The sequence below is a fragment of the Macaca thibetana genome, chromosome 9 (genome assembly GCF_024542745.1).
Source record: "Macaca thibetana thibetana isolate TM-01 chromosome 9, ASM2454274v1, whole genome shotgun sequence".
Taxonomy (NCBI): Eukaryota; Metazoa; Chordata; class Mammalia; order Primates; family Cercopithecidae; genus Macaca; species Macaca thibetana.
Window position 1 is genome coordinate 115,844,854 of NC_065586.1, and position 22,400 is coordinate 115,867,253.

Below are 22,400 nucleotides of genomic sequence, written 5' to 3' on the forward strand. Positions count from 1 at the left end.
GAAAACACAATTTAACTTTTGGGTAAGGTTTCCTTAGTTACATCAACTTTGTGATGTAATCCCTGACTGTAATCTTGTTTTACCTACTTTGTTTATTATCTGCTTTCCATGGTCTCTAGGAAGCTCAGGCTCATTACTGTTTTTTTGTTTTTGTTTTTGTTTTTTGAGATGAAGTCTTGCTCTGTCACTCAGGCTGGAATGCAGTGTCGTGATCTCGGCTCACTGCAACCTCCGCCTCCCAGGTTCAAGTGATTCTCCTGCCTCAGCCTCCTGAGTAACTGGGATTACAGGCATGCGCCACCATGCCCGGCTAATTTTTGTATTTTTAGTAGAGACGGGGTTTCACCATGTTGGTCAGGCTGGTCTCGGACTCCTGACCTGTGATCCACCCGCCTTGGCATCCCAAAGTGCTGGGATTACATGTGTGAGCCACTGTGCCTGGCCAGGCTCATTACTGTTTATTCAAGTTTTTCCACAGTTGGCCTTAGTTTACTTTTCCAGCATTATCAATTCATATTTCCAGTGTACCTACTGGTCTTCTGTTATCTACACTGTTTGCTTCATTATTTTTATATCATCTTAACGTGATACAGTGTCTGGTTCCTGGCAAGTACTTGATATGTGTTTTTCCAATGTTGGGGCACATACCAGAACAAATCTTGTACTTTTTTTTATCTGCTCTATTATTTTTTCTTGCTGCTGTCCTTGTGCCTGATGCTCCACTTCTTCTACATGGCTCTCCCTGACTGCTTTAACTCTGTTTTTTCCTTCCTCTTCTGTATTCCTAAAGCTTATTTGGTACCCAAGGGATAGAGTCCTACAACTGTGGTCTGTTCATCTGAGGTCAAGGTGGCAGAGTTCTGGGTAGCTGGAGCTCTTTCCTTAGCAGGGGCATCTGTGTTGGCAGATGTTGAGACATGGCCTGCCTGATACAGGATTCTGCCTCACTATTTGGAAAGAAATCAGGGTTATCTTTATTCCACTGGCATTAGGGTTAAATAGTTTACAACTAACAGAGATGAAATCAGTAAATACAGTAACTGATACTAAGGAACAACTTTGTAAGCCAAAAGATATAAAAATTAAAAACTGAAAATATTTGCAAACATGTCAAAGAGTTGAAGTCCTTAATATGAAAGGAACTTGTAAGTCAATGAAGGATATAAAGAAAAATTGTTAGGAGGCATGAACAAGAAAATCATAGAAGATGACATGACATATAAGCAGCCAAATTTTTTTTTTTTTTTTTTGAGACAGAGTCTTGCTCTGTTGCCCAGGCTGTAGTTGAGTGCAGTGATGTAATCTCAGCTCACAGCAACCTCCACTTCCCGGATTCAAGCGATTCTTGTGCCTCAGCCTCCCAAGTGGCTGGGATTACAGACGTGTGCCAACACACCCAGCTAATTTTTGTATTTTTAGTAGAGATGGGGTTTTTCCGTGTTGGCCAGACTGGTCTTGAACTCCTGACCTCAGGTGATCCTCCCACCTCGGCCTTCCACAGTGCTGGGATTACAGGCATTAGCCACCATGCCTGGCAATAGGTAGCCAATTTTATAATTAAGTGTTTAATCTTATCAGCAATAGAAAAGAAATAAACATCATGTTAGGCAATAGATGCCAGATGCCATCAAATGAGCAAAATTAGATAAATTCTAAACGTTTAACTCAAAATTATTATTATTATTTTTTGAGACAGAATCTTGCTGTGACCCCTAGGCTGGAGTGCAGTGGTGTGATCTCAGTTCACTGCAGCTTCCACTCCTGGTTCAAGCAATTCTCATGCCTCAGCCTCCCAAGAAGCTGGGATTACAGGCACGCACCACCACCCCCAGCTTATTTTTTGTGCATTTTTAGTGGAGGTGGGTTTTTGCCATGTTGGCCAGGCTGAACTCCTGGCCTCAAGCAGTCCACCTGCCTTGGCCTCCCAAAATGTTGGGGTTACAGGCGTGAGCCACTGCGCCTGGCTTTGCTTTAAATAAATTTTTTTTTTTTTTAATTTGAAAAAGAAATTCATGTGTTTCTGGCAGAAATCTAACTTGGTATGTAACCTTTGTAGCAAACAATTTGGTATTATTTGAGAAGTTTACATTTTTAAGGTTTTAACCTATTAATTTAATTCCCAGGAATCTATCCAAAAGCTATTAATTAGAGAGGCAAGTATTTGCATAATATTCATCATTTATCACAGTGTTTTTTTATGATGGGGAAAAACTTCAAATCACTTAAATGTTTTCTTTGAGGAAGTACTTCCTTAAGTGGAATATTATGCCACCATGAAGTTGTAATCTTGAAGAATATTTTAAAGGAGAAAATACTCATGAAATGTTAGAAAAATTATGTTAGAAATGTTAGAAAAAATTATTTAAAGAACTATAATGTCATGGGATCCTTGGGGTGTTGCTTTTGCACCTGGACACTTATGTGGCCAGTGGTGCTTTTGCCTGAGTTTTCCTTGGGTCCACTGGGCTTTTTCCACCCTCTTGGCTTGGTAAGCTGCGCTCGGCTTGCACTACCAGCCCAGATCCCATGCCTGCCAATGGCAAGCCAGGTGCGGAGCGGCAAGTGGTGTGTGAGTGAGCGTGGGGTCCAGCCACTGTGCACAGCCAGGTGTGCCAGCCGTGGCAGGGCAGGCAGCTCCAGGCACCAGTACAGACACTGGCTTGGTGCAAGGCTGTGGCTGGACCAGGCGTACCACAAGCAGCTTCCACTGCAGGCACTGGGGAATGCAGTAATGCCTGGAAACTTGGAGATGCCAGGAACTGCAGAGCCCCAAAGAAGGTGTCACAGCCCTGGCTTGGAGAGCCCCTAGGTATGGTGTCCCTGAAGGGCTGCAGCCCTTCCCTCCTTCTTGTTGCCCGCAACCTGGTGAGCGGGGGCATGTTTTGGTCCTGTTTGCGTTACAACTTTTTCAGCCCCAACATTGAGGGGTCCTGTGTCCAGGAAGAGTGAGGTACACGAGGTACGTGGATGACTGGAGGGTGAGCAAGGCAGAGAGCAGCTTCATTGAGCCCCAGAAGAGCTCTCAGGAGACCTGAAGTGGGTAGCTCCTTTCTGCAGGCAGGTCATCCGATGAGGAGACCGGAAGTGGGCAGCTCCCTCCCACAGCTGGTGGTCCGGACATCTATGAGTCTGGCTGAGTCTGGGATTTTTATGGGCTCAGAATGGAGGAAATGTGTACTGATTAGTTCGTGGGAGGTCACGGATGGCCTGGAGAAAGCACCCTAAGTTCTTACTGCAGCCCACAGACTCCACCCGGAACCTGCAACTTGGACCCCAGGCTTCAGGTCATCCCTGGCTTGAAGATGGGGTTTTACATGTGACCTGCCCCTTTCGGGGCAGGAACCTGTGTCTGCCTCCCTCCACTGCCCAGGCTGTTTGGGCCGAGAGGTGCCTGCAGGCCCACTTGGAGCTGCCCTTACCCCTGCTGGCCTCCTTCCCATGCTCATCAGCACCCAAAGTCCAGCAGAGGCTGAGGCGGCAGGGGGCTGGTGTGTCAGCACTCTCTGAGCCTGTGCACACCCGACCCGGTCCTGACGGTGCCTGGGCTTGGCCACAATTCGCTCTGCACCAGAGCAGGTGCTGGGAGCAGGGAGTGGGAGCAGGCACTTCTGAGCCTGCGGGGGATGAGGGGTCTTCCCGGGTCCCTGAGAGTGCAGGAATGCCCAGGTCTGGAGCCTCTGCTGGCTGCAACTGTGCCAGGAGCATGGAGCTCCCACCCGGCCAACTTGGTAGGGGGCAGCACTCCCGCTTGTTCTCTGCCCTGCTGGCTCCTTGGAGGGTGCAGCCCTGGCTGCGCCTCCCCCGATGCAATCAGACAGGCTGCGGCTGCCATCAATAATGCTTATTTATAGTGCTGAAGTTTGTTATGTATGCAAACAAACGCCCTGAAATGTAGCTGAAGAAGTTATCTCTGGGTGGTGGGATAGGTGATGTTTTTTTTCTTTGATTTTATAGTACATGTTATTTAAAAATCACTGTCTTACTGATTAGTTCCATGTATAATTTCTGAAGGAGACACTGTAACAGAATGGTTTAGAGCAGGGGCTAAAAGGCAGACCTGGTTTTTGGTAGCAGCCTTGATCCGATCCATGGTATGACCTGACCATGTTTTACTTTTCTCAGCATTTGTCTCCTCATCTGTAAAGTGGGACTTCTTAAACTTAACTCAGAGTTGTCAAGATTAGAAATGATAATGCATTATAACAGCCTTAAAAAATAAATTTCTTCTTTTGCTTTAATTCTTGCAATAAAAACAGTATTGCACTGTCGCCTGGGCTGGAGTGCTGTGGCGTGATCTTGGATCACTGCAACCTCTACCTCCTGGGTTCAAGCCATTCTCCTGCCTCAGCCTCCTGAGTAGCTGGGACTACAGGCGCATGCCACCATGCCTGGCTAATTTTTGTAGAGATGAGGTTTCACCATGTGGGCTGGCTGGTCTCGAACTCCTGACCTCAGGCTATCCACCCTCCTCAGCCTCCCAAAGTGCTGGGATTACAGGCGTGAGCCATCGCATCCAGCCAAAGACAAGTCAGCTTTTTTTGCCTTCCGTTGAATGTATCATAACAAAGACATTCAAGATACAATAGTCAAAACTCAAATGAATTTGTGGGGCTAAACTATTAAGTGTATAATTACTTTGTGAGTTACAGATTAAGTGTAAGTTTCACTAAAATAAACTGCAAATGATAATAATGAAAATGTAATTTTAATTTTCTGCCAAGACACATATCGTTTTCATTCTTGCTAATCTTCACCTGTTGAACTACCAGAAATTTTACATTTATTACCATGTATATAACCTTTTGCAGTCTGGGTCACACAAGAGAATCAACCCTGTCCTTAGGCATCTGTTGCATGTAATGAATTTGCTTCTCTCTTGTGTGTCTAGAATGGAACCAGCTTGTGTCATCTAATTTCTCATATGGAAGAAGTGAGAAAACTGTCACCCAAATCACTGTTCTGTGGTTTAGATGAGGAACACTGATTGAGATGCCTGGCACATAGAAGGCACTCAAACAGAAACAGTTCCTATTGTATTCGTCCTGGAAGTCATATAAAAGAGCAGTTGCTTTCCGGATTTCTTTGTTTGGTATAAGCATCTTTGGGAAAAGGTATTTTCCAGAGTGTGATCCAGTAAGTGGACAGCTCTGTGGCAATTTCTTAGGCCCTGTCTTTGGATCCGGAACTGGCTCTGTGCTGTAGGACCACAAGCAGCTCCTCCATTTGCCTTCTTGTAGTGTAATGGCCCCGTTCCTCCACTGTAGGGCGCCAAGGTACTGCTTCCTATCTGGGAAGATTTTCTGATTGTTACTGCTCTCCCCTTAACTATCAGAAGCCTTACTGTATCTGAAGCCTTATTCAGGCCTCACATTTAATACTTTGTCACAAACTGCTTTATGGTAATGTATTCCATTTGGATATTCATACTACTTTTTTGGGACATTGATTTTTTTTAATATGCTGCTAAAGATATTGTTTTAATATATTTTCTGGTGAATGTTTTCTCATCACTGCTTCCTATTTCCTTTTAGCTACTGATCTACTTCTTGCCTGGAATCCCATTTGTTTGGGGTTGGTAGAAGGTGTTATTGGAAAAATTCAACTTCATTCAGGTATGTTTCTGTAAACTCTTTAAACTTGTCAGATTTATTGTAGCATTTTTTGGTGTTTTCCTCTTTGAGGATACATGAGATTCTCTTACAGCTTTGATTCCTTTGTCTTAATTTTGGGTCTGCTCAAAGTGGGTGTATTTCCATATAAGTTTAATGAAATAAAAAAGAAAACTTTAGAAAAAAGGTGACATAATATTACACTTCTTCCTGTTACAAAACTTACTGAACACCTGCTGTGTGTCAGGAATCATGCTTGTTGGTAGAACACAATAATGAGCAAAGACCGCCCTGTTTCTACCCTCATGGAGCTTACAGTTTAGGAGGAAAGACAGGTATCAAAGAGTAGTCACGGAAATAAACGTATGATTATTTGATAATTGTGGAAGGTGCTATGAAGGAAAGATACAGCAAATGCATCGATCTCAGAGGAGAGTAGTAGGAATAAAGCTGGAGAGGCAAGCAGGTGGCAGACCATGACTGATTGGCTTTATGTCAGCTGTCTGTTCCTGATGCAGTCAGCTCTGCCAGAGGAGTATGGGTCTCTTAGCACACAGTGTGGTCCTGTCAGAGATCCCTGTCCAAGACAGGCAGATTGATGGGAAGTCCAGGTCACTCACCAGGCCCTCACTTGGAATGACAGGCACCTGTGTCCTGAGCTTAAAGGGAATTTTGTTGGTGGGAAAGTATAACAGGTATTATATTGGCAGGTCCTAAAAAGCTAATGGAAAGGGGCCAAATGAAATTTTATTTTTTCTTTTTTGGTGCCTTGCCCTTCAGGGAGCTTTTTAAAATTAGAGATGGGTTCTTGCTATGTTGCCCAGACTGGTCTCAAACTCCTGGCCTCCAGTGATCCTCCTGCCATGGGCTCCCAATGTCCTGGGATTACAGGCATGAGCCACCATGCCTGGCCTAAATGAAATATTTTAAGCACTACATTTAAATAAATATTTTTCCTTTGGTATCAATTTTGATGAGTTATGAATTATAGGAGGCTTTGCCATTATTTCTGTGTAATTGCGAGTATATATCTCTATAGTGTGTCCTTTTTATTTAAAAATAATATTAAGCATTTGGGAGCTAGATTGATTTTTGTGTATCAGAAATAAGCACATATATCTGGAACAAGCTAATTTTCCTTTGCTAGATTCTTTGGTTGTTTTTAAATATGAGCCGGGCACAGTGACTCACACCTATAATCCCAGAACTTTGGGAGGCCGAGGCAGGCGGGTCATCCGAGGTCGGGAGTTCGAGACCGACCTGACCAACATGGAGAAACCCTGTCTCTACTAAAAGTACCAAAATTATGTGGGCGTGGCGACGCATGCCTGTAATCCCAGCTACTCGGGAGGCTGAGGCTGGAGAATCGCTTGAACCTGGGAGATGGTGGTTGCAGTAAGCCGAGATTGCGCCATTGCACTCCAGCCTGGGCAACAAGAGCGAAACTCCATCTCAAAAAAAAAATAAGTAAATAAAAGAAAGGAAATATGACCAATGTGTTTGGAGCCATCTCTGTGCCTTTTCCCAAATGTTTCCTATTTCCTTCCCCTTAAAGGAACCTGCTATTTTGAATTTTGTATTTACTTGGTTTTCATTTTTCCTTTTATTATATATGTATTCCCACAGATGTTGCTAAGGGTTGTATTTTGGGGATTTTATATAAGTGATATTAAGTTGTTTTTGTTCTTTCACTTATTTTTATTTATATTTTTGAGATTTATTCATGCATGAAACTGTAGTTCCTTATTTTCACTATTTATGAATATATCATGATTTGTTCTTTTTCCTCTCACTGGGTAATTGAGTTGTTTCTTTTTTTGTTTTGCTATTAGAACTAATACTGCTATGAGCATTGTTGTATATTCTGTATTTGGTAGGTTTTTTTAAAAAAATTCTTTCAACACAGAGAAGAAAAGCATTTAGTCATTGTGTAACCATGTAACCAAGTATTTTAATAACACTCTCCTACCTGTCCACATTTACATACATATATTTTTAATTCATTTACATGCTGACAGGATAATTTCACATCTGGGTGTTCTGAGCTAAAATTCATTTTCTGTTATTTAAATGACACGTTTGAGTTATTTTTCCTCATTTTCAGTCACATCTTAGCACAGTGAATAAATCACTGCAATCAGTTAGGAGACCTGAAGACAAGCTGTATTTATTTAACTTTGAGATACAGGAGAAGCTGCCTAACATCTATTTCATGTATCTCTTGTTATGTAACAAGCCAGTCCCAGAAGTTAATGGCTTAAAACAACAACAGTCTATAATTTCTCATGATTCTATGGGTTGACAGAGCAGCTCTGCTCTTCTCTGTTGTGTTGGCTGGGGTCATTCACGTAGCAACATTCACCGGGAGTTTGCCTGGGTGGCCTTAGTTCTCCTTCACCTGGCCCCTCTCTCCATGTCTCTCGTCTCACAGAGCCTCTCCTTGAGTCCTCCTCTCTCTCCTGGGTAACCTGGATGTCCTTTCAGGGTAGTGACTGGGTGCTGAGAAGACAGCTACCAGTGCTCAAGGGCCTGTATGTCTTAAGTTGTTACACAAGGTAAAAGAAACTGCTCTCTTCATTTTCACAGGATATTGTGAGTCCCAAATGAGCTAACTATCGTACCTGCAAGTGCTTAGTAAATTGTAAATCACTATTTTATCAAGGCTCTTTGGTTGCAAATACAAACCTATCAGCTTATGCAAAAACACACACTTTTTTATGAAGAACCCAAGGGACCAAAAACAAGACAGAAACGGATGTTGTACAGGATCCAGGATTACTTTATTGGGGCAACTGGTCTCTGACAACTGCCTCTCCTCCTATGTCTCTTTTATTCTCTCTTTTTGACTTTCTCTGTTTGTATGATGTAGGACAAAATTTCTGCCTTCAAAATGACACCCCTAGCCTCAAACCAACTGACAACTGATAGTCCCTGTAATGACTGGAAACTGACCAGCAATCAAAAAAGATTGAGTAGTGAGTCCACATTAGACTTCTAGGTAAGAGGCTTATTTGCCCATCTTGAGCCATGGGACTCCTGGCCGGGGTCACGTAGGTCGGACGTGCTCCAGAGTCCCAGTCCTCTAGGTGGAAGTCAGAGCAGGAGGGTTTGGACTTGGCAGACAGCTCAGAAGCTGTCTCCTACAACTGATGTGCAAATGTAAGTTAGTTGATGGCTGATGAGTTTGTGATACAGTCAAAGTATGGTCAATAGGAAGCGGTGAAGGTATGGCCATCTGTGGTCAGCCCCCTTTATATGTACTGCTCCTCCTTTCCGTTCTTTGGTCCCAGAATAGGTGGTTGATAGGCAGTGAGAATACCTGTGATGTAGGATATTTTGAAAGAGGGAGAGGTGGAGAGTAGAGTGAACTGGAGAAAGTATAAAAAAGGAAAAAAGGGCAGGGAAATTCTCTTAATTTTTCATTCTCCTAATCCTTGGACCTTTTTTTTTTCCTTCTTCTTGTCACATCACTTGAAAGGTTTGGCTCTTAAGAAAGCGAGTGGGGAGGCAGCACAGGAAACTCTTTGCTGGGCCCCTGCTGCTTTTCCCTCCCTCCCAACCCTCTCCATGTCACTCCACCCCAGCCCCTTGCCTGTGAGCAACCATCTTACTTACTCTCCTTATCTGTCCTCAGGGATGCCTCCTCCTCTCCTCTCCCTGCCCCCCATTAAAGCTCTTGCCCTGGGTCAGATTGGCTAGAAGGGAGGTATGTGCCTGCTGTGTGTGAGAAAGAATCGAGAAAATTACTCGAGGGGCATTTTCCCTGGGAACATCTTATCTTTGGAGGATAGGGGTTGAGGGGAATAAAATGTCTGTACTGAAACTCTCTCCTATTTCCCTCCTACTTATTCTCCACATATTAATGCACAAATTTTTCTTCTTGCCTAGGGAGATGGGAACATAAATTTATTTGAACAGATGTCATTGACAGTCTTAAAGTGGCGTGGGTGAGCCATGCCGCTGTTCCTGACTGTCACTGAACTCTGAGCTCTGTGGAATGAAGCAAGTGCTCGTGACTTAGGAACTGTATTAGTTTGCTGCCATAGCAAAGTGCCACCAGCTGGGTGACTTAAACAATGGAATCGTATTTTCTCACAATTCTGGAACACAAGTCTGAAATCAAGGTGTTGGCTGTGTTGGTTCCTCCCGAGGCCTCTGTCCTGATCTTGTACATGGCCACTGTCCCCTTGTGTCTTCATGTGGTCTTCCCTCTGTAACTGTGTGTCTGCCTAAATTTCCTCATCTTGTAATGACACCAGTCATTTTGGATTAAGGCCCACTCAAACTCATTTTAACCTAATTACCCCTTTGAAGACCCTGTCTCTAAATATAATCACATTCTGAGGTCCTAGGAGTTAGGACTTCAGCATATGAATTTTAAGGGGACACAGTTTAGCCCATAACAGGAACATAATTATCCACCAAAATGCTTCATTACAAAAGCATGTCAAAAAGAATTCCTTCTGGTCTGGTGTTGCTGTTTCCTGCTGCTTGCCCTTATTTCAGTGTGATAGGCCAGTCCTTGAATATCATTGACTAGGAACCCACTCCAGACGTGGACTAATTCTGCAAGATCACACAATTGCCTTGAGTCAGGTGACCTCATCTAAGCCTCAGTTACCGTCTATAAGACAAAGCTGATTATAGTTCCTTGATACAGTTATTGCTAAGATTTAATAAAACTCACATAAAGTGAGTTCTTGGTAATAATATGCATTCAGCCAGACGTGGTGGCTCATGTCACGTGTAATTTCAGCACTTTGGGAGGCTGAGGTAGGCAGATCACAAGGTCAGGAGATCGAGGCCAGCCTGACCAACATGGTGAAACCCCGTATCTGCTACAAATACAAAAATTAGCCGGGTGTGATGGCACACACTTGGAATCCCAGCTACTCGGGAGGCTGAGGCTGGAGAATCGCTTGAACCCAGGAGGCAGAGGTTGCAGTGAGCCAGGATTGCGCCACTACACTCCAGTCTGGGTGACAGAGCGGGACTCTGTCTCAAGAAGAACAAAACAAAAAGACAAAACAAACCATTCAATATATGCTGATTACTATTTTTTTTTCCTCTTAAAGATCCTTATGGGTATCAGATATTCTACTCAAGAACCACTTACATTGTGGCTATACAATTTTGAACAAATTTTAAACATGGACTATTTTTCTAATGTTAATTTTTGCTGAAACTGTAATAAGAACAAGTCACAGGCCGGATGTCGTGACTCAGCCTGTAATCCTGGCACTTTGGGAGACCAAGGCAGGTGGATCGGTTGGGGTCAGGAGTTCGAGACCAGCCTGGCCAACATGGTGAAACCCTGTCTCAACCCCGCCTGTAATCCCAGTTACCCGGGAGGTTGAGGCAGGAGAATCGTTTGAACCCAGGAGATGGATGTTGCAGTGAGCCAAGATCGCACCACTGCACTCCAGCCTGGGCTAGAGAGCAAGACTCTCTCTTAAAAAAAAAAAAAAACAGAAAAACAAGAAACAACAAACGAAACAGAACAAGTCACTAAAAGATTACACGTGAAAATGTATAAAAAGTAATGTTTTGGTAATAACAGATTAGTAGCATTAGTGAAAGTTATTTTGTAATCCACATGTTTCTTTTAAAAATTATGATGGAAGAATTTCAAACTTTGTTTGTGTTATCCTTTGTTGACAATTGCCTGCCCTTTTAGTAAGCTCTGCCAAAAAAAAGGTTCTGTGTACCCTAATGCCTAGAAAATATCTATTCAGAACCATTAGCCTGTTTTTCGGTTGCAAGACCTCTTCCTCAGACATTTGCAGGCAGGTGGACTTCAGCCAGGGTGTAATGTAGTCTGTCTTCCGACAACTCAAACATGTCTGACTTTGGTTTGACCAGTTGAGATTTATTTATTTTATTTATTTATTTATTTTTGAGACGGAGTCTCACTCTGTCGCCCAGGCTGGAGTGCAGTGGCGCGATCTCGGCTTACTGCAACCTCAGCCCCCCGGGTTCAAGCGATTCTCCTGCCTCAGCCTCCTGAGTAGCTGGGATTATAGGCACGTGTCACCATGCCTGGCTTATTTTTGTATTTTTAGTGGAGAGGGCGTTTCCGCATGTTGGCCAGACTGGTCTTGAACTCCTGACCTCAGGTGATCGACTTGCCTCGGCCTTCCAAAGTGCTGGGATTACAGGCATGAGCCACTGCACCCGGCCGAGATTTTCTAATATGAGGAACAGAAAGTAGGAGGGATGTGTAATGTATCAAATAGGTGAAAGAAAAGTGTGGATCTGTGAAAAATCAACATTAAAAAAATTCATTGTAGTATCCAGGAGGAAATAAAAATGGTAGTCAAGGCCGGGCGCGCAGTGGCTCACACCTGTAATCCTAGCACTTTGGGGGGCCGAGGCAGGCAGGTCACTTGAGGTCAGGAATTTGAGACCAGCCTGACCACACAGTGAAACCCCATCTCTACTAAAAATACGAAAATTAGCCGGGCACGGTGCCATGTGCCTGTAATCCCAGCCACTCGGGAGGCTGAGGCATGAGAATTGCTTGAACCTGGGAGGTGGATGCTGCAGTGAGCTGAGATCTCGCCACTGCACTCCAGCCTGGGTGACAGTGAGACTCCATCTCAAAAAAAAAAAGAATGGTAGTCAATTTCATATGACAATTGTAATTACATATTAATTTTTTCTTTTTCTTTTTTGTCTGTCTTCTCATGGAAATAAGCTCCAAGAAGACAGCAGTTGGGGCCATGTCTGTTCTGCTTACCTGCTGTGTCTCTCTGTGCTGGCCCACTGCAGGGCAATTCAGAAATATTCAGCGAGTACTTATGGATTTAACAAGTATCTACGGAGTACCTACTGTGCCCCATGGCCTGTACTCAGTGCTGGGGCTGCAGGTCGAAGCTTCTAGAAACCTAGACTCAGAATCTGAGTGATAGATGTTAATTACCAGTCACACAGTTTTACCATTACAAACGTAATCATCTGAAGACAAGTGTGGGGTGCTGTGGTGTGTATGACAGAAGAGCCCAACTGGATGGAGCTGGGGCTTTTGGATGGAAAGCATCTCATATGGGTGGAGCTGGTGCTCCTGGTTGGAAGGCATCTCATATGCGTGGAGCTGGTGCTCCTGGTTGGAAGGCATCTCATGGGTGGAGCTGGTGCTCCTGGTTGGAAGGCATCTCATATGGGTGGAGCTGGGGTTCCAAGATGGAAAGCATCTCATATGGACAGGGCCAGGGGTGGGAGGGGAGGCACTGAGAGGAGAGGTGGTTCTTGGCAGAGTATGCAGCTGTGCAAAAGGCCCACATGATTGATGTTTTCTTCTCTTCATTTTCTATGTAATGTCTGGGTATAGTCATATCTTCACACAGATATCCAGGCAAAGACTGCTTTAGGCTGGAGATTTAAAATAGATCACAAAAGCTCTTCAAGTTAAAATGTATTTTCAAGATTAAGAAGAGGATAAGCTCAATTAGGGTAAGAAGTAAAGATAAAAAGCAAAAAGATTCATTAGTAAAGGAATATATCCCACGATATATTCAGGACTAGATGAAGAGAAAATTGTCAGGAGTCTTGATTAATGTGGCAATAGAGACTCTTTGTTTAGTAATTAACTGAATTACTACTGATAGTACTGAACAATCCTAGACAAAAATTCACTCAAGTAGATCTCATTCATTAAAATAGTACTCGCCATCTGCTGTTCTTTCACTTTTGAAGTGGTGACGATCTCTCAATCATTAAGATGGTAAAGTGTATTATGCATATTATTTTAATACTGATTTTAGTCTTCTGCTGTCTATGGAGACTTTGCTATGGCACTAGTGACATGGAATTTTTATATATTTTAGTGGTGAATGAATGGAGTGTCACTAGCATTGTTTTAGTGCATGCCTTAAACGCCGTTGGAAACCTCACTCCTTAAGGACGTTGGAGAGAAACAAGAGGGTCTGACAGCGTCCCTGCAGAGCTTTCATCCTCTGCTGGAGGCCTGGGTTGTGGCACACAGCTTTTAGTTATTGCTTCTGTTGAGATGTGAGTTTGCCTGTGTGCAGCTCTACGTGGGAGAAGCAGGTTGTTTTACTGTCTACTGACAACTCACATAATTAAAAACATGTAGGTGTTGTAATGCTGGTTACCTGACTCTATACATGTATTGAAATCATGGACTCGTTTCCTTACAATGGATGACATTTATAATATGTAAATTATATATAAATATATCTTGAGGTACAATTTATATCTTGTAACATAATATTTCTATCAAAATATAAGTGATCTAAAATATAAATCAAATGTAGTCTTTTTTGGCTGCATGCAGTGGCTTACGCCTGTAACCCCAGCACTGTGGGAGGCTGAGGCACGTGGATCACCTGAGGTTGGGAGTTTGAGACCAGCCTGACCAACATTACTAGCCTCCCTAGTAGGTCGTAATCCAAGCTACTTGGGAGGCTGAGACAGGAGAATCCCTTGAACCCGGGAGGCAGAGGTTGCAGTGAGCCGAGATCATGCCATTGCACTCCAGCCTGGGCGACAAGAGCGAAACTCCATCTCAAAAACAAAACCAAACCAAATACAGTCTTTTTTGTTTTGTTTTTGTTTTCGAGACAGAGTCTCACTCTGTTACCCAGGCTGGAGTGCAGTGGCATGATCATGGTTCACTGCAGCCTTGACCTAACTGGGCTCCAATGATCCTCCCATCTGTCTCTCAAGTAGCTGGGAATGCAGGCACATGCCACTGTGCCCAGATAATTTTTGTATTTTTTAATAGCGACAGGGTTTTGCCATGTTGCTCAGGCTGGTCTTGAACTCCTGGGCTCAAGCAATCTGCCTGCCTTGGCCTTTCAAAGTGCTGGGATTACAGGCATGAGCACTGTGCCCAGCCTCAGATACAGTCATTTAATATTCATTTTCTCACAAGGATCTCAGAGTTACTGACTTTCAGAGGTAAGATTTACTTTTTTTTTTTTTTTTGAAACAGAGTCTTGCTCTTGTAGCCCAGGCTGGAGTGCAGTGGCACAATCTTGGCTCACTGCAACCTCTGCCTCCTTGGTTCAAGCGATTCTCGTGCCTCACCCTAAGGTGGCTAATTTTTGTATTTTTAGTAGAAACAGGGTTTCATCATGTTGGCCAGGCTGGTCTCGAACTCCTTGCCTCAAGTGATCTGCCTGCTTCGGCCTCCCAAAGTCCTGGGATTACAGGCCTGAGGCACCACGCCTGGCCTAGAAGTAAGATTTTCATCGGCCACCAGATTCCTGGTTAACCCTTAGAAGATTCTTTAACTGTAATTTAGCTGACCCATTCTCTTAACAGACTTGAGTCTTAGACGCAGGCAGCTAAGTGGTGTGAGAGGATTAAATTCTCCGGTATCTTCTCATTCGTCTTGTTTTTGCTTCTCTCCTGTTCCTTTTCCTTTCCTCTCAGGTACCTAGATGCTGAGTGCTTCATCCTTCTCTCTTTGCTCCTCTCAGCTTGTCCCTACATTTTGTGCTTCAGAATTTCCCACCTCCCTTGTTCCTAGTCTTGAGCCCGTCTCCTTGGTGTGGATGGTTCCACCTCCATGGTAGAAGTGATGCTTGAACAAGTCACATGAACGTGACCCACAGTTCTGAGCTCCCCAGAGCGTAGTTACACAAGTACGCTTCTTGTTCTTGAGCATATCTCTAAGTGGCATGGCAGACTTTTATATTTTCAGGCAGAGAGATACTTGAGAGGCAGGCCGGCGTGCCTCATGTGCTATTCCACTGTCATTCCTTTTTCTAGTTATAAACCCATTTGTTTTTTTGTTTTTTTGTTTTTTTGAGACTGAGTCTCGCTCTGTAGCCCGGGCTGGAGTGCAGTGGTGGGATCTCAGCTCACTGCAAGCTCCGCCTCCCGGGTTCACGCCATTCTCCTGCCTCACCCTCCTGAGTAGCTGGGACTACAGGCGCCCGCCACCACGCTCAGCTGATTTTTTGTATTTTTAGTAGAGACGGGGTTTCACTGTGTTAGCCAGGATGGTCTCAATATCCTGACCTCGTGATCCGCCTGCCTCAGCCTCCCAAAGTGCTGGGATTACAGGCGTGAGCCACCACGCCCGGCCCATTTGTTGTTATACTCCAGTTTTCCTCAGTGATTTCAATAGCAGCGTTGTTAAAGGTTTGGTTTTTAGCCTCAGAAAGAGGGAAGGAAAGCTGGGTACAGTGGCGTGTGCCTGTAGTCCCAGCTACTTGGGAGGCTGAGGGTAAGAGGACTGCTTGAGGCCAGGAGCTCGAGGCTGCTGTGTGCTATGATCATGCCTGCGAATAGCCATGCGCTCCAGCCTGGGCAACCTAGTGAGACCCCGTCTCTTAAAAAATAAAACTAAGAGGCTGGGCGTGGTGGCTCATGCCTGTAATCCCTTCTCTTTGGGAGGCTGAGGCAGGCAGATCACGAGGTCAGGAGATCAAGACCATCCTGGCTAACACGGTGAAACCCTGTCTCTACTAAAAATACAAAAAAAAAAAAAAAAAAAAAATTAGCTGGGCGTGGTGGCTGGCACCTGTAGTCCCAGTTACTCGGGAGGCTGAGGCAGGAGAATGGCATGAACCCAGGAGGTGGAGCTTGCAGTGAGCCAAGATTACACCACTGCACTCCAGCCTGGGCAATAGAGCGAGACTCCGTCTCAAAAAAAATAAATAAATAAAAATAAGAAAAGGAGGATTATTAAGGTAAAAATGACAGCGTGGGCCACCTATACAGGTGCTTTCTGTATTTATTTCCTTCTTTGTATTACTTTTTGGACTTTTTATCTTACTGAACATTTAAAAGTAATTCCATTCAAATTATTGTCAAGGCTAATTGTGTTTAAGAAAGGAGATTCTCGACAAATATGTTGAGTTCTTGCTTACTTAGGCTTGGCCGGTAACAACAATTGACAGCAAAAAATGAAGGTTATTTAATTGACTTGGATAGCAGGTTTGTTACAACCTGTGGGCCTGATTCCCTTTGTGTACGGACCAATCACCTCCAACCTTGAAGCATTTTTATGTCACTTTTCAAAGCATTAATTTATCTTTATGATGATTAACTCGCATCATGAGTAAAAATCCTGATTGTCTTTAGTATGCTGGAGTTTAATGGGTAGGAAAGTATTAAAGGTTTCAATAAACATACAGGAAAACATTTTAGTATTTTAGGGGGATAAGCTGTAGTTATCTGGAAAATACATTTTTATATAGAAGATCATTTTGCCTAACAGTACTTAATACGTTAGGCTTTTCTAGTTTTCTAAGACTTCTATTTCTTATAGATACAAGAGTTTATATTTTTTATAGAGTATAATAGATTATTTCAAGATTATTTCATTTTATGGAAGATTTATTTAGGGATTTAACTACAGTCTTAAGCTTTACAGGCTAAGCAGAATATACATCTAATTGCACCATTTGGTACTTTTGAAATAGAGCGTATTAAAAATGTCTCTTGCTCTAGATGCTCTCCCTGTGAGTCATTGTCAGTTTTCTATAAACCTAGACTTAGGAAACTTTAGTAAGGAACAGAACAACCAGTCAGGAAACATGGAATAGCTGCTATGTTTAGAAGATGAACAAATTAATAGTTAGCTCTTTAGTCACTGAGAGCATTAGAAGCCTAATGTGATGTACTTTTAGCTATTAGGTACCTGACGTTGAAGAAGCCAGCACTGGCGTGGTGGTGGCATTACTTGTTCCATTTACTTGATGTATGTTGTTCCCTGAAATATAACCAGGGATATATGGTGCTCTACTTCCACTAGGGGGGATGAAACATTTCTCTTAATGTAGTTTTTTTTTTTTTTTTTTTTTTTTTAAGACATGGCTTTAAATATAAAACAGAAAAACTCACTAAACGTACTGTGAATTCATATTTTTAGTTGAAATTTAAATTCATGCATAAGTGTGCATAAAACCTACTTTATAGACTCACGTTCTATTCACTTGAAAGTGCTAAATAGGCAGTTAATAACTTATGTAGCAGGTATCAATGAAGTAGGTTTTATGTACACTTAGGACTCAATTTACATTCCTACCAAAGATTTGTAAATAAAATTGGAGCATAATTGGAGCATAATATGCCTTGGGATAAACTACCAAGATATTTTCCTAATTATTTCTCTTAGCATGTTAATATTATAGTTCAGTTGTCTCTTGGTATGAGGGGGAGGGATTGGTTCCAGGACTACCCACATATACCAAAATCCATGCATGCTCAAGTCCCGAAGTTGGCTCCGTCGAACTTCCATATATGAAAAGTTGACTCTGTTTATGTGGGTTTCTCATTCCACGAATGCTGTCTTCAATCTGCATTTGATTGGAAAAAATCTCCATGTAGGTGGACCCTTGCAGTTCAAACTTGTGTTATTCAAGGGTCAACTGTGTGTAATACTTGTCTCTTTGTCTGTTCTGGCTGCTATAACAGAATGTCATGGACTAGGTGGCTTATAAACAACAGAAATGTATTTCTGATGGCTCTGGAGGCTGGGCAGCCTAAAATCAAAGCCCCAGCAGATTTGATGTCTGGTGAGGGGCTGCCTTTTATTCATGGATGGCCTCTTCTCACTGAGTCCTCACATGGCAGGAGGCGTGAGGGAGCTCTCCTGGGTCTCATTTATAAGGGTACTAATCCCATTTGTGATGGTGGAGCCCTAATAACCTCATCATCTACCAAAAGCCCCACCTCCAAATACCATAACATGGGGGATTAGGATTTCAACATAGTCACGGTCCTCCCTATCTGTAGGTTCCACATCTGCAGATCAAAAATATTCAGGAAAAAAAAACCAATAAAAATAATATAACAACTATTTAAACAGCATTTATATTGTATTAGGTATTATAAGTAATCTAGAGATGATTTAAAGTATACAGGAGGATGTGCGCAGATATATGGAAGTATTGATACTATGCCATTTTACATAAGGGACTTGAACATTTGAGGATTTTGGTATCTATAGGGGGTTCTAGAACCAATCTCCTGCAGATACTGAGGGGTGACTGTATGAATTTGGGGGGACATAAAGATTTAGCTTATAACATTCTGCCCTGTCCCCCCAAATGTATGCTCTTCTCATATACAAAATACATTCATTATAATCCCAACATTCCCAAACTCTTAACTCATTCCAGCATCAACTCTTAAAGTAAAAAATCCAAAGTCTCGTTTAAATATCATCTAACTCAGATGTGGGTGACGCTCAGGGTATGATTCATTCTGAGGCAAATTGCTCTTCAGCTGCAAACCTGTGAAACCAAACAAGTTATGTACTTAGAAAATACAATGGTAGGACATACTTGGGCTAGATATTTCCATTTTCAAAAGAGAAATAGGAAAGAAGAAAGGGGCAATGGAGCCCTTGTAAGTCCAAACTATACGGCAAACTCCTTGAGATCTTAAGGCTCGAGAATAATCTTCACTGAGTCCTTGTTCTGCACTCCAGGCCCACTGTGGTAGAGGTTCTACCTTCCAGACCTGCTGAGGTGGAGGGCCTGCCTCCACAGCTCTACCCAGGAAGGGTTGTGCCCCTAGGGCTCTGCTGGTTGTTCCTATCCCCATGTAGTCTGGCAGAGACCATCTTGCTTGTTGAATAAGGCAGTCCCCGCCTACCCCTTTTGAAACCAAGGAAGCAGCCCTGATGATCTCTTAATCACCTTTGGACTTGTTCTGCCCTTGTCTTGAAGAATAGTGCACATTCTCTGCCAAAAAGCTCTGTGGTTCTGGCCTGTAAAACCCAGGAAGACCGACAGCCATCCTTCATTCCTTCCCAGTTCATTCCCTTTCATCTCACACTGGCTGTTCTCCTGCTGAAGTGGCTTATCAAGTCCATGGTTCACACCCATATTGCTCTCCTTATCAGAGGGACTTGGGCACACCTGTAGTGTTTTCCCCTGAGCAGGCCTTTTTTAAAACTTCTGTAGTCTGGGTAGAACTTTTCAAATCTTTAAGTTCTACTTCATTTTTGCTTAGCAATTCTGTCTTTAAGTCATAGCTCTCTTTTCGCATTTTACTATAATCAGGCAGGAGGAGGCAAACTGCACCTTTGACATTTTGCTTAGAAATTGCTTCAGGTAAATATCCAATTGCACTCTTAAGTCCTCCCTTCCACAAAATACTAGAACATGCACACACTTCAACCAAGTTCTTTGCCACTTTATAACAAGGATCATCTCCATATTGTCCAGTAACACATTCCTTATTTTAATCTGAGACTTCATCAGAATGCTCTTTACTGTTCATGTTTTCTACTGACATTCTGCTCAGGATTGCTTAGGAATTCTCTGAGAAGATTGAGGCTTTTTCTACAGCTCATCTCTCTTCTTTCTGAGTCCTCACCAGCATCACCTTTAAAGGTTCATGCAGGGCAGTGTAGGCTTTTTCTAATAGTATGCACCTCCAAACTCTTCCAGCCTCTACCCATTACCCAGTTCCAAAGCTGCTTCCACATCTTTAGATGTTTGTTATAGCAGCACCCCTGCTGTTTGGTACCAAAATCTTTATTAGGGCTTTCCAGAACCAATAGTGTATATATGCGCACATGCATGCACACACTCATGTGCGCACACACACAGAGTTGACCCTTGGACGACACAAGTTTAAACTCTGTGGGTTCATGTATAATGTATTTTCTTTTGCCTCTGCAATGCCTGAGACCTCAAGACCAACCCCTTCTCTTCCTTCCTCTTCCTCAGCCTACTCAACATGAAGATAAGGATGAAGATCTTTGTAATGATCCACTTCCACTTAATGAGTAGTAAATACATTTTCTCTTCTTTATGGTTTTCTTTCTTTCTTTCTTTCTTTTTTTTTGAGACCGAGTTTCGTTCTTGTTGCCCAGGCTGGAATGCAATAGGGCGACCTCAGCTCACTGCAACCTCCGCCTCCCAGGTTCAAGCAATGCTCCTACCTCAGCCTCCCAAGTAGCTGGGATTGCAGGCATGCACCACCATGCCTGGCTAATTTTTTGTAGAGATGGAGTTTCACCTTGTTGGCCAGGTTGGTCTTGAACTCCTGACCTCAGCTGATCCGCCTGTCTTGGCCTTGCAAAGTGTTGTGATTACAGGTGTGAACCACCAAACCTGGCCCCTTGTGGTTTTTTAAATAGCATTTTCTTTTCTCTAGCTTACTTTATTCATATGTTCATTTTTTTTTGAGACAGAGTTTCCCTCTTGTCGCCCAGGCTATAGTACAGTGGCACGATCTCAGCTCACTGCAACCTCTGCCTCCTGGGTTCAGGTGATTCTCCTGCCTCAGCCTCCCAAGTAGCTGGGATTACAGGTGCCTGCCACCATGCCCAGCTAATCTTTTGTATTTTTCATAGAGATGGGGGTTTCACCATGTTGGCCAGGCTGGTCTCGAACCCCTGACCTCAGGTGATCCACTTGCCTGGGCTTCCCAAAGTGCTGGGATTACAAGTGTGAGCCACCGTGCCCAGCCTAGCTTACTTTATTGTAAGAATACAGTATATAGGGCCGGGCGCGGTGGCTCAAGCCTGTAATCCCAGCACTTTGGGAGGCCGAGGCGGGCGGATCACGAGGTCAGGAGATCGAGACCATCCTGGCTAACACGGTGAAACCCCGTCTCTACTAAAAATACAAAAAAAAAAAACTAGCCGGGCGCGGTGGCGGGCGCCTGTAGTCCCAGCTACTCGGGAGGCTGAGGCAGGAGAATGGCGTAAACCTGGGAGGCGGAGCTTGCAGTGAGCTGAGATCCGGCCACTGCACTCCAGCCTGGGTGACAGAGCAAGACTCCGTCTCAAAAAAAAAAAAAAAAAGAATACAGTATATAATATAGCATACAAAGTATGTGTTAATCAACTATTTATGTTAGGCTTCTGATCAGTAGTAGACTTTTCATAGTTAAGTTTTGGGGTGTCAAAAGCTGTATGTGGATTTTGTTTTTGTTTTTGAGACAGGATCTTGCTCTGTTGCCTAGGCTGAAGTGAAATGGAGCGATCTCAGCTCACTACGGCCTCAACTGCCTAGGTTCCAGCAATTCTCACGCTTCAGTCTCTCGAGTAGCTGGGACTATAGGTGCATGCCATGGTACCTGGCTAATTTTTGTATGTTTTTTGTAGAGATGGGGTTTTGCTATGTTGCCCAGTCTGGTTTCAAACTCCTGAGCTCAGGTGATCCACCTGTCTTGGCCTCCCAAAGTGCTGGGATTATGGGTGTGAGCCACCACGCCTGGCCGAAAGTTGTATGTGCATGGGGAGTCAGCATCCCTAACTCCTGCATTGTTCAGGGGTAAACTGTGTGTGTGTGTGTGTGTGTGTGTGTGTGTGTGTGTGTATAGAGAGATTTAACATCTATACAGAGATTATTATATACAGAGATTTGTTATTTAGGGATAATTATTATAAGGGATTGGCTCATGTGATTATGGAGGCTGCCACCTGCAATCTGGAGAACCAGGAAATCTGGTGGTATAGTTCTAGTCCAAACCCAAATAACTGAGAACCAGGGGAGTCAATGATGTAAGTCTCAGTTGGAATCCAAGGGCCTGACGACCAGGAGCACTGATGTCTGCAGGCAGGAGAAGATGATGTCCCAGCTCAGAGAGCAAGGTAGCCCATCCTCTGCCTTTTTGTTCTATTCTGGCACTAAGTGGATCAGATGATGCCCATCTGTATTGGTGAGGGCAGTCTTTATTCAGTTTACCAATTCAAACGCAAATCTCTTCCGGAAATACCCTCACACGCAAACCCAGAAATAATGTTTTACCAGCAATCTGGGCGTCCCTTCCCAGTCAAGTTGACCCACAAAATTAACCATCACAGGGTCATTTACAGATATTTCCTACACTTTAAAAATGAGATCAAGA

General features: G+C 43.5%; 2 protein-coding genes across 4 annotated transcripts in view; one reads left to right on the plus strand and one right to left on the minus strand.

The window, feature by feature from the left end:
• Positions 1–22,400, minus strand: part of RGS10 (regulator of G protein signaling 10) — a 738,227-nt gene that overhangs the window by 249,637 nt on the left and 466,190 nt on the right. The window lies entirely within an intron of this gene.
• Positions 1–22,400, plus strand: part of INPP5F (inositol polyphosphate-5-phosphatase F) — a 102,292-nt gene that overhangs the window by 20,731 nt on the left and 59,161 nt on the right. For both annotated transcript variants that reach the window (XM_050803930.1, XM_050803929.1), the window contains exon 2: positions 5,532–5,612. In XM_050803930.1, coding sequence (XP_050659887.1) covers positions 5,532–5,612 — 81 coding nt within the window. The remainder of the gene's footprint in view (positions 1–5,531; positions 5,613–22,400) is intronic.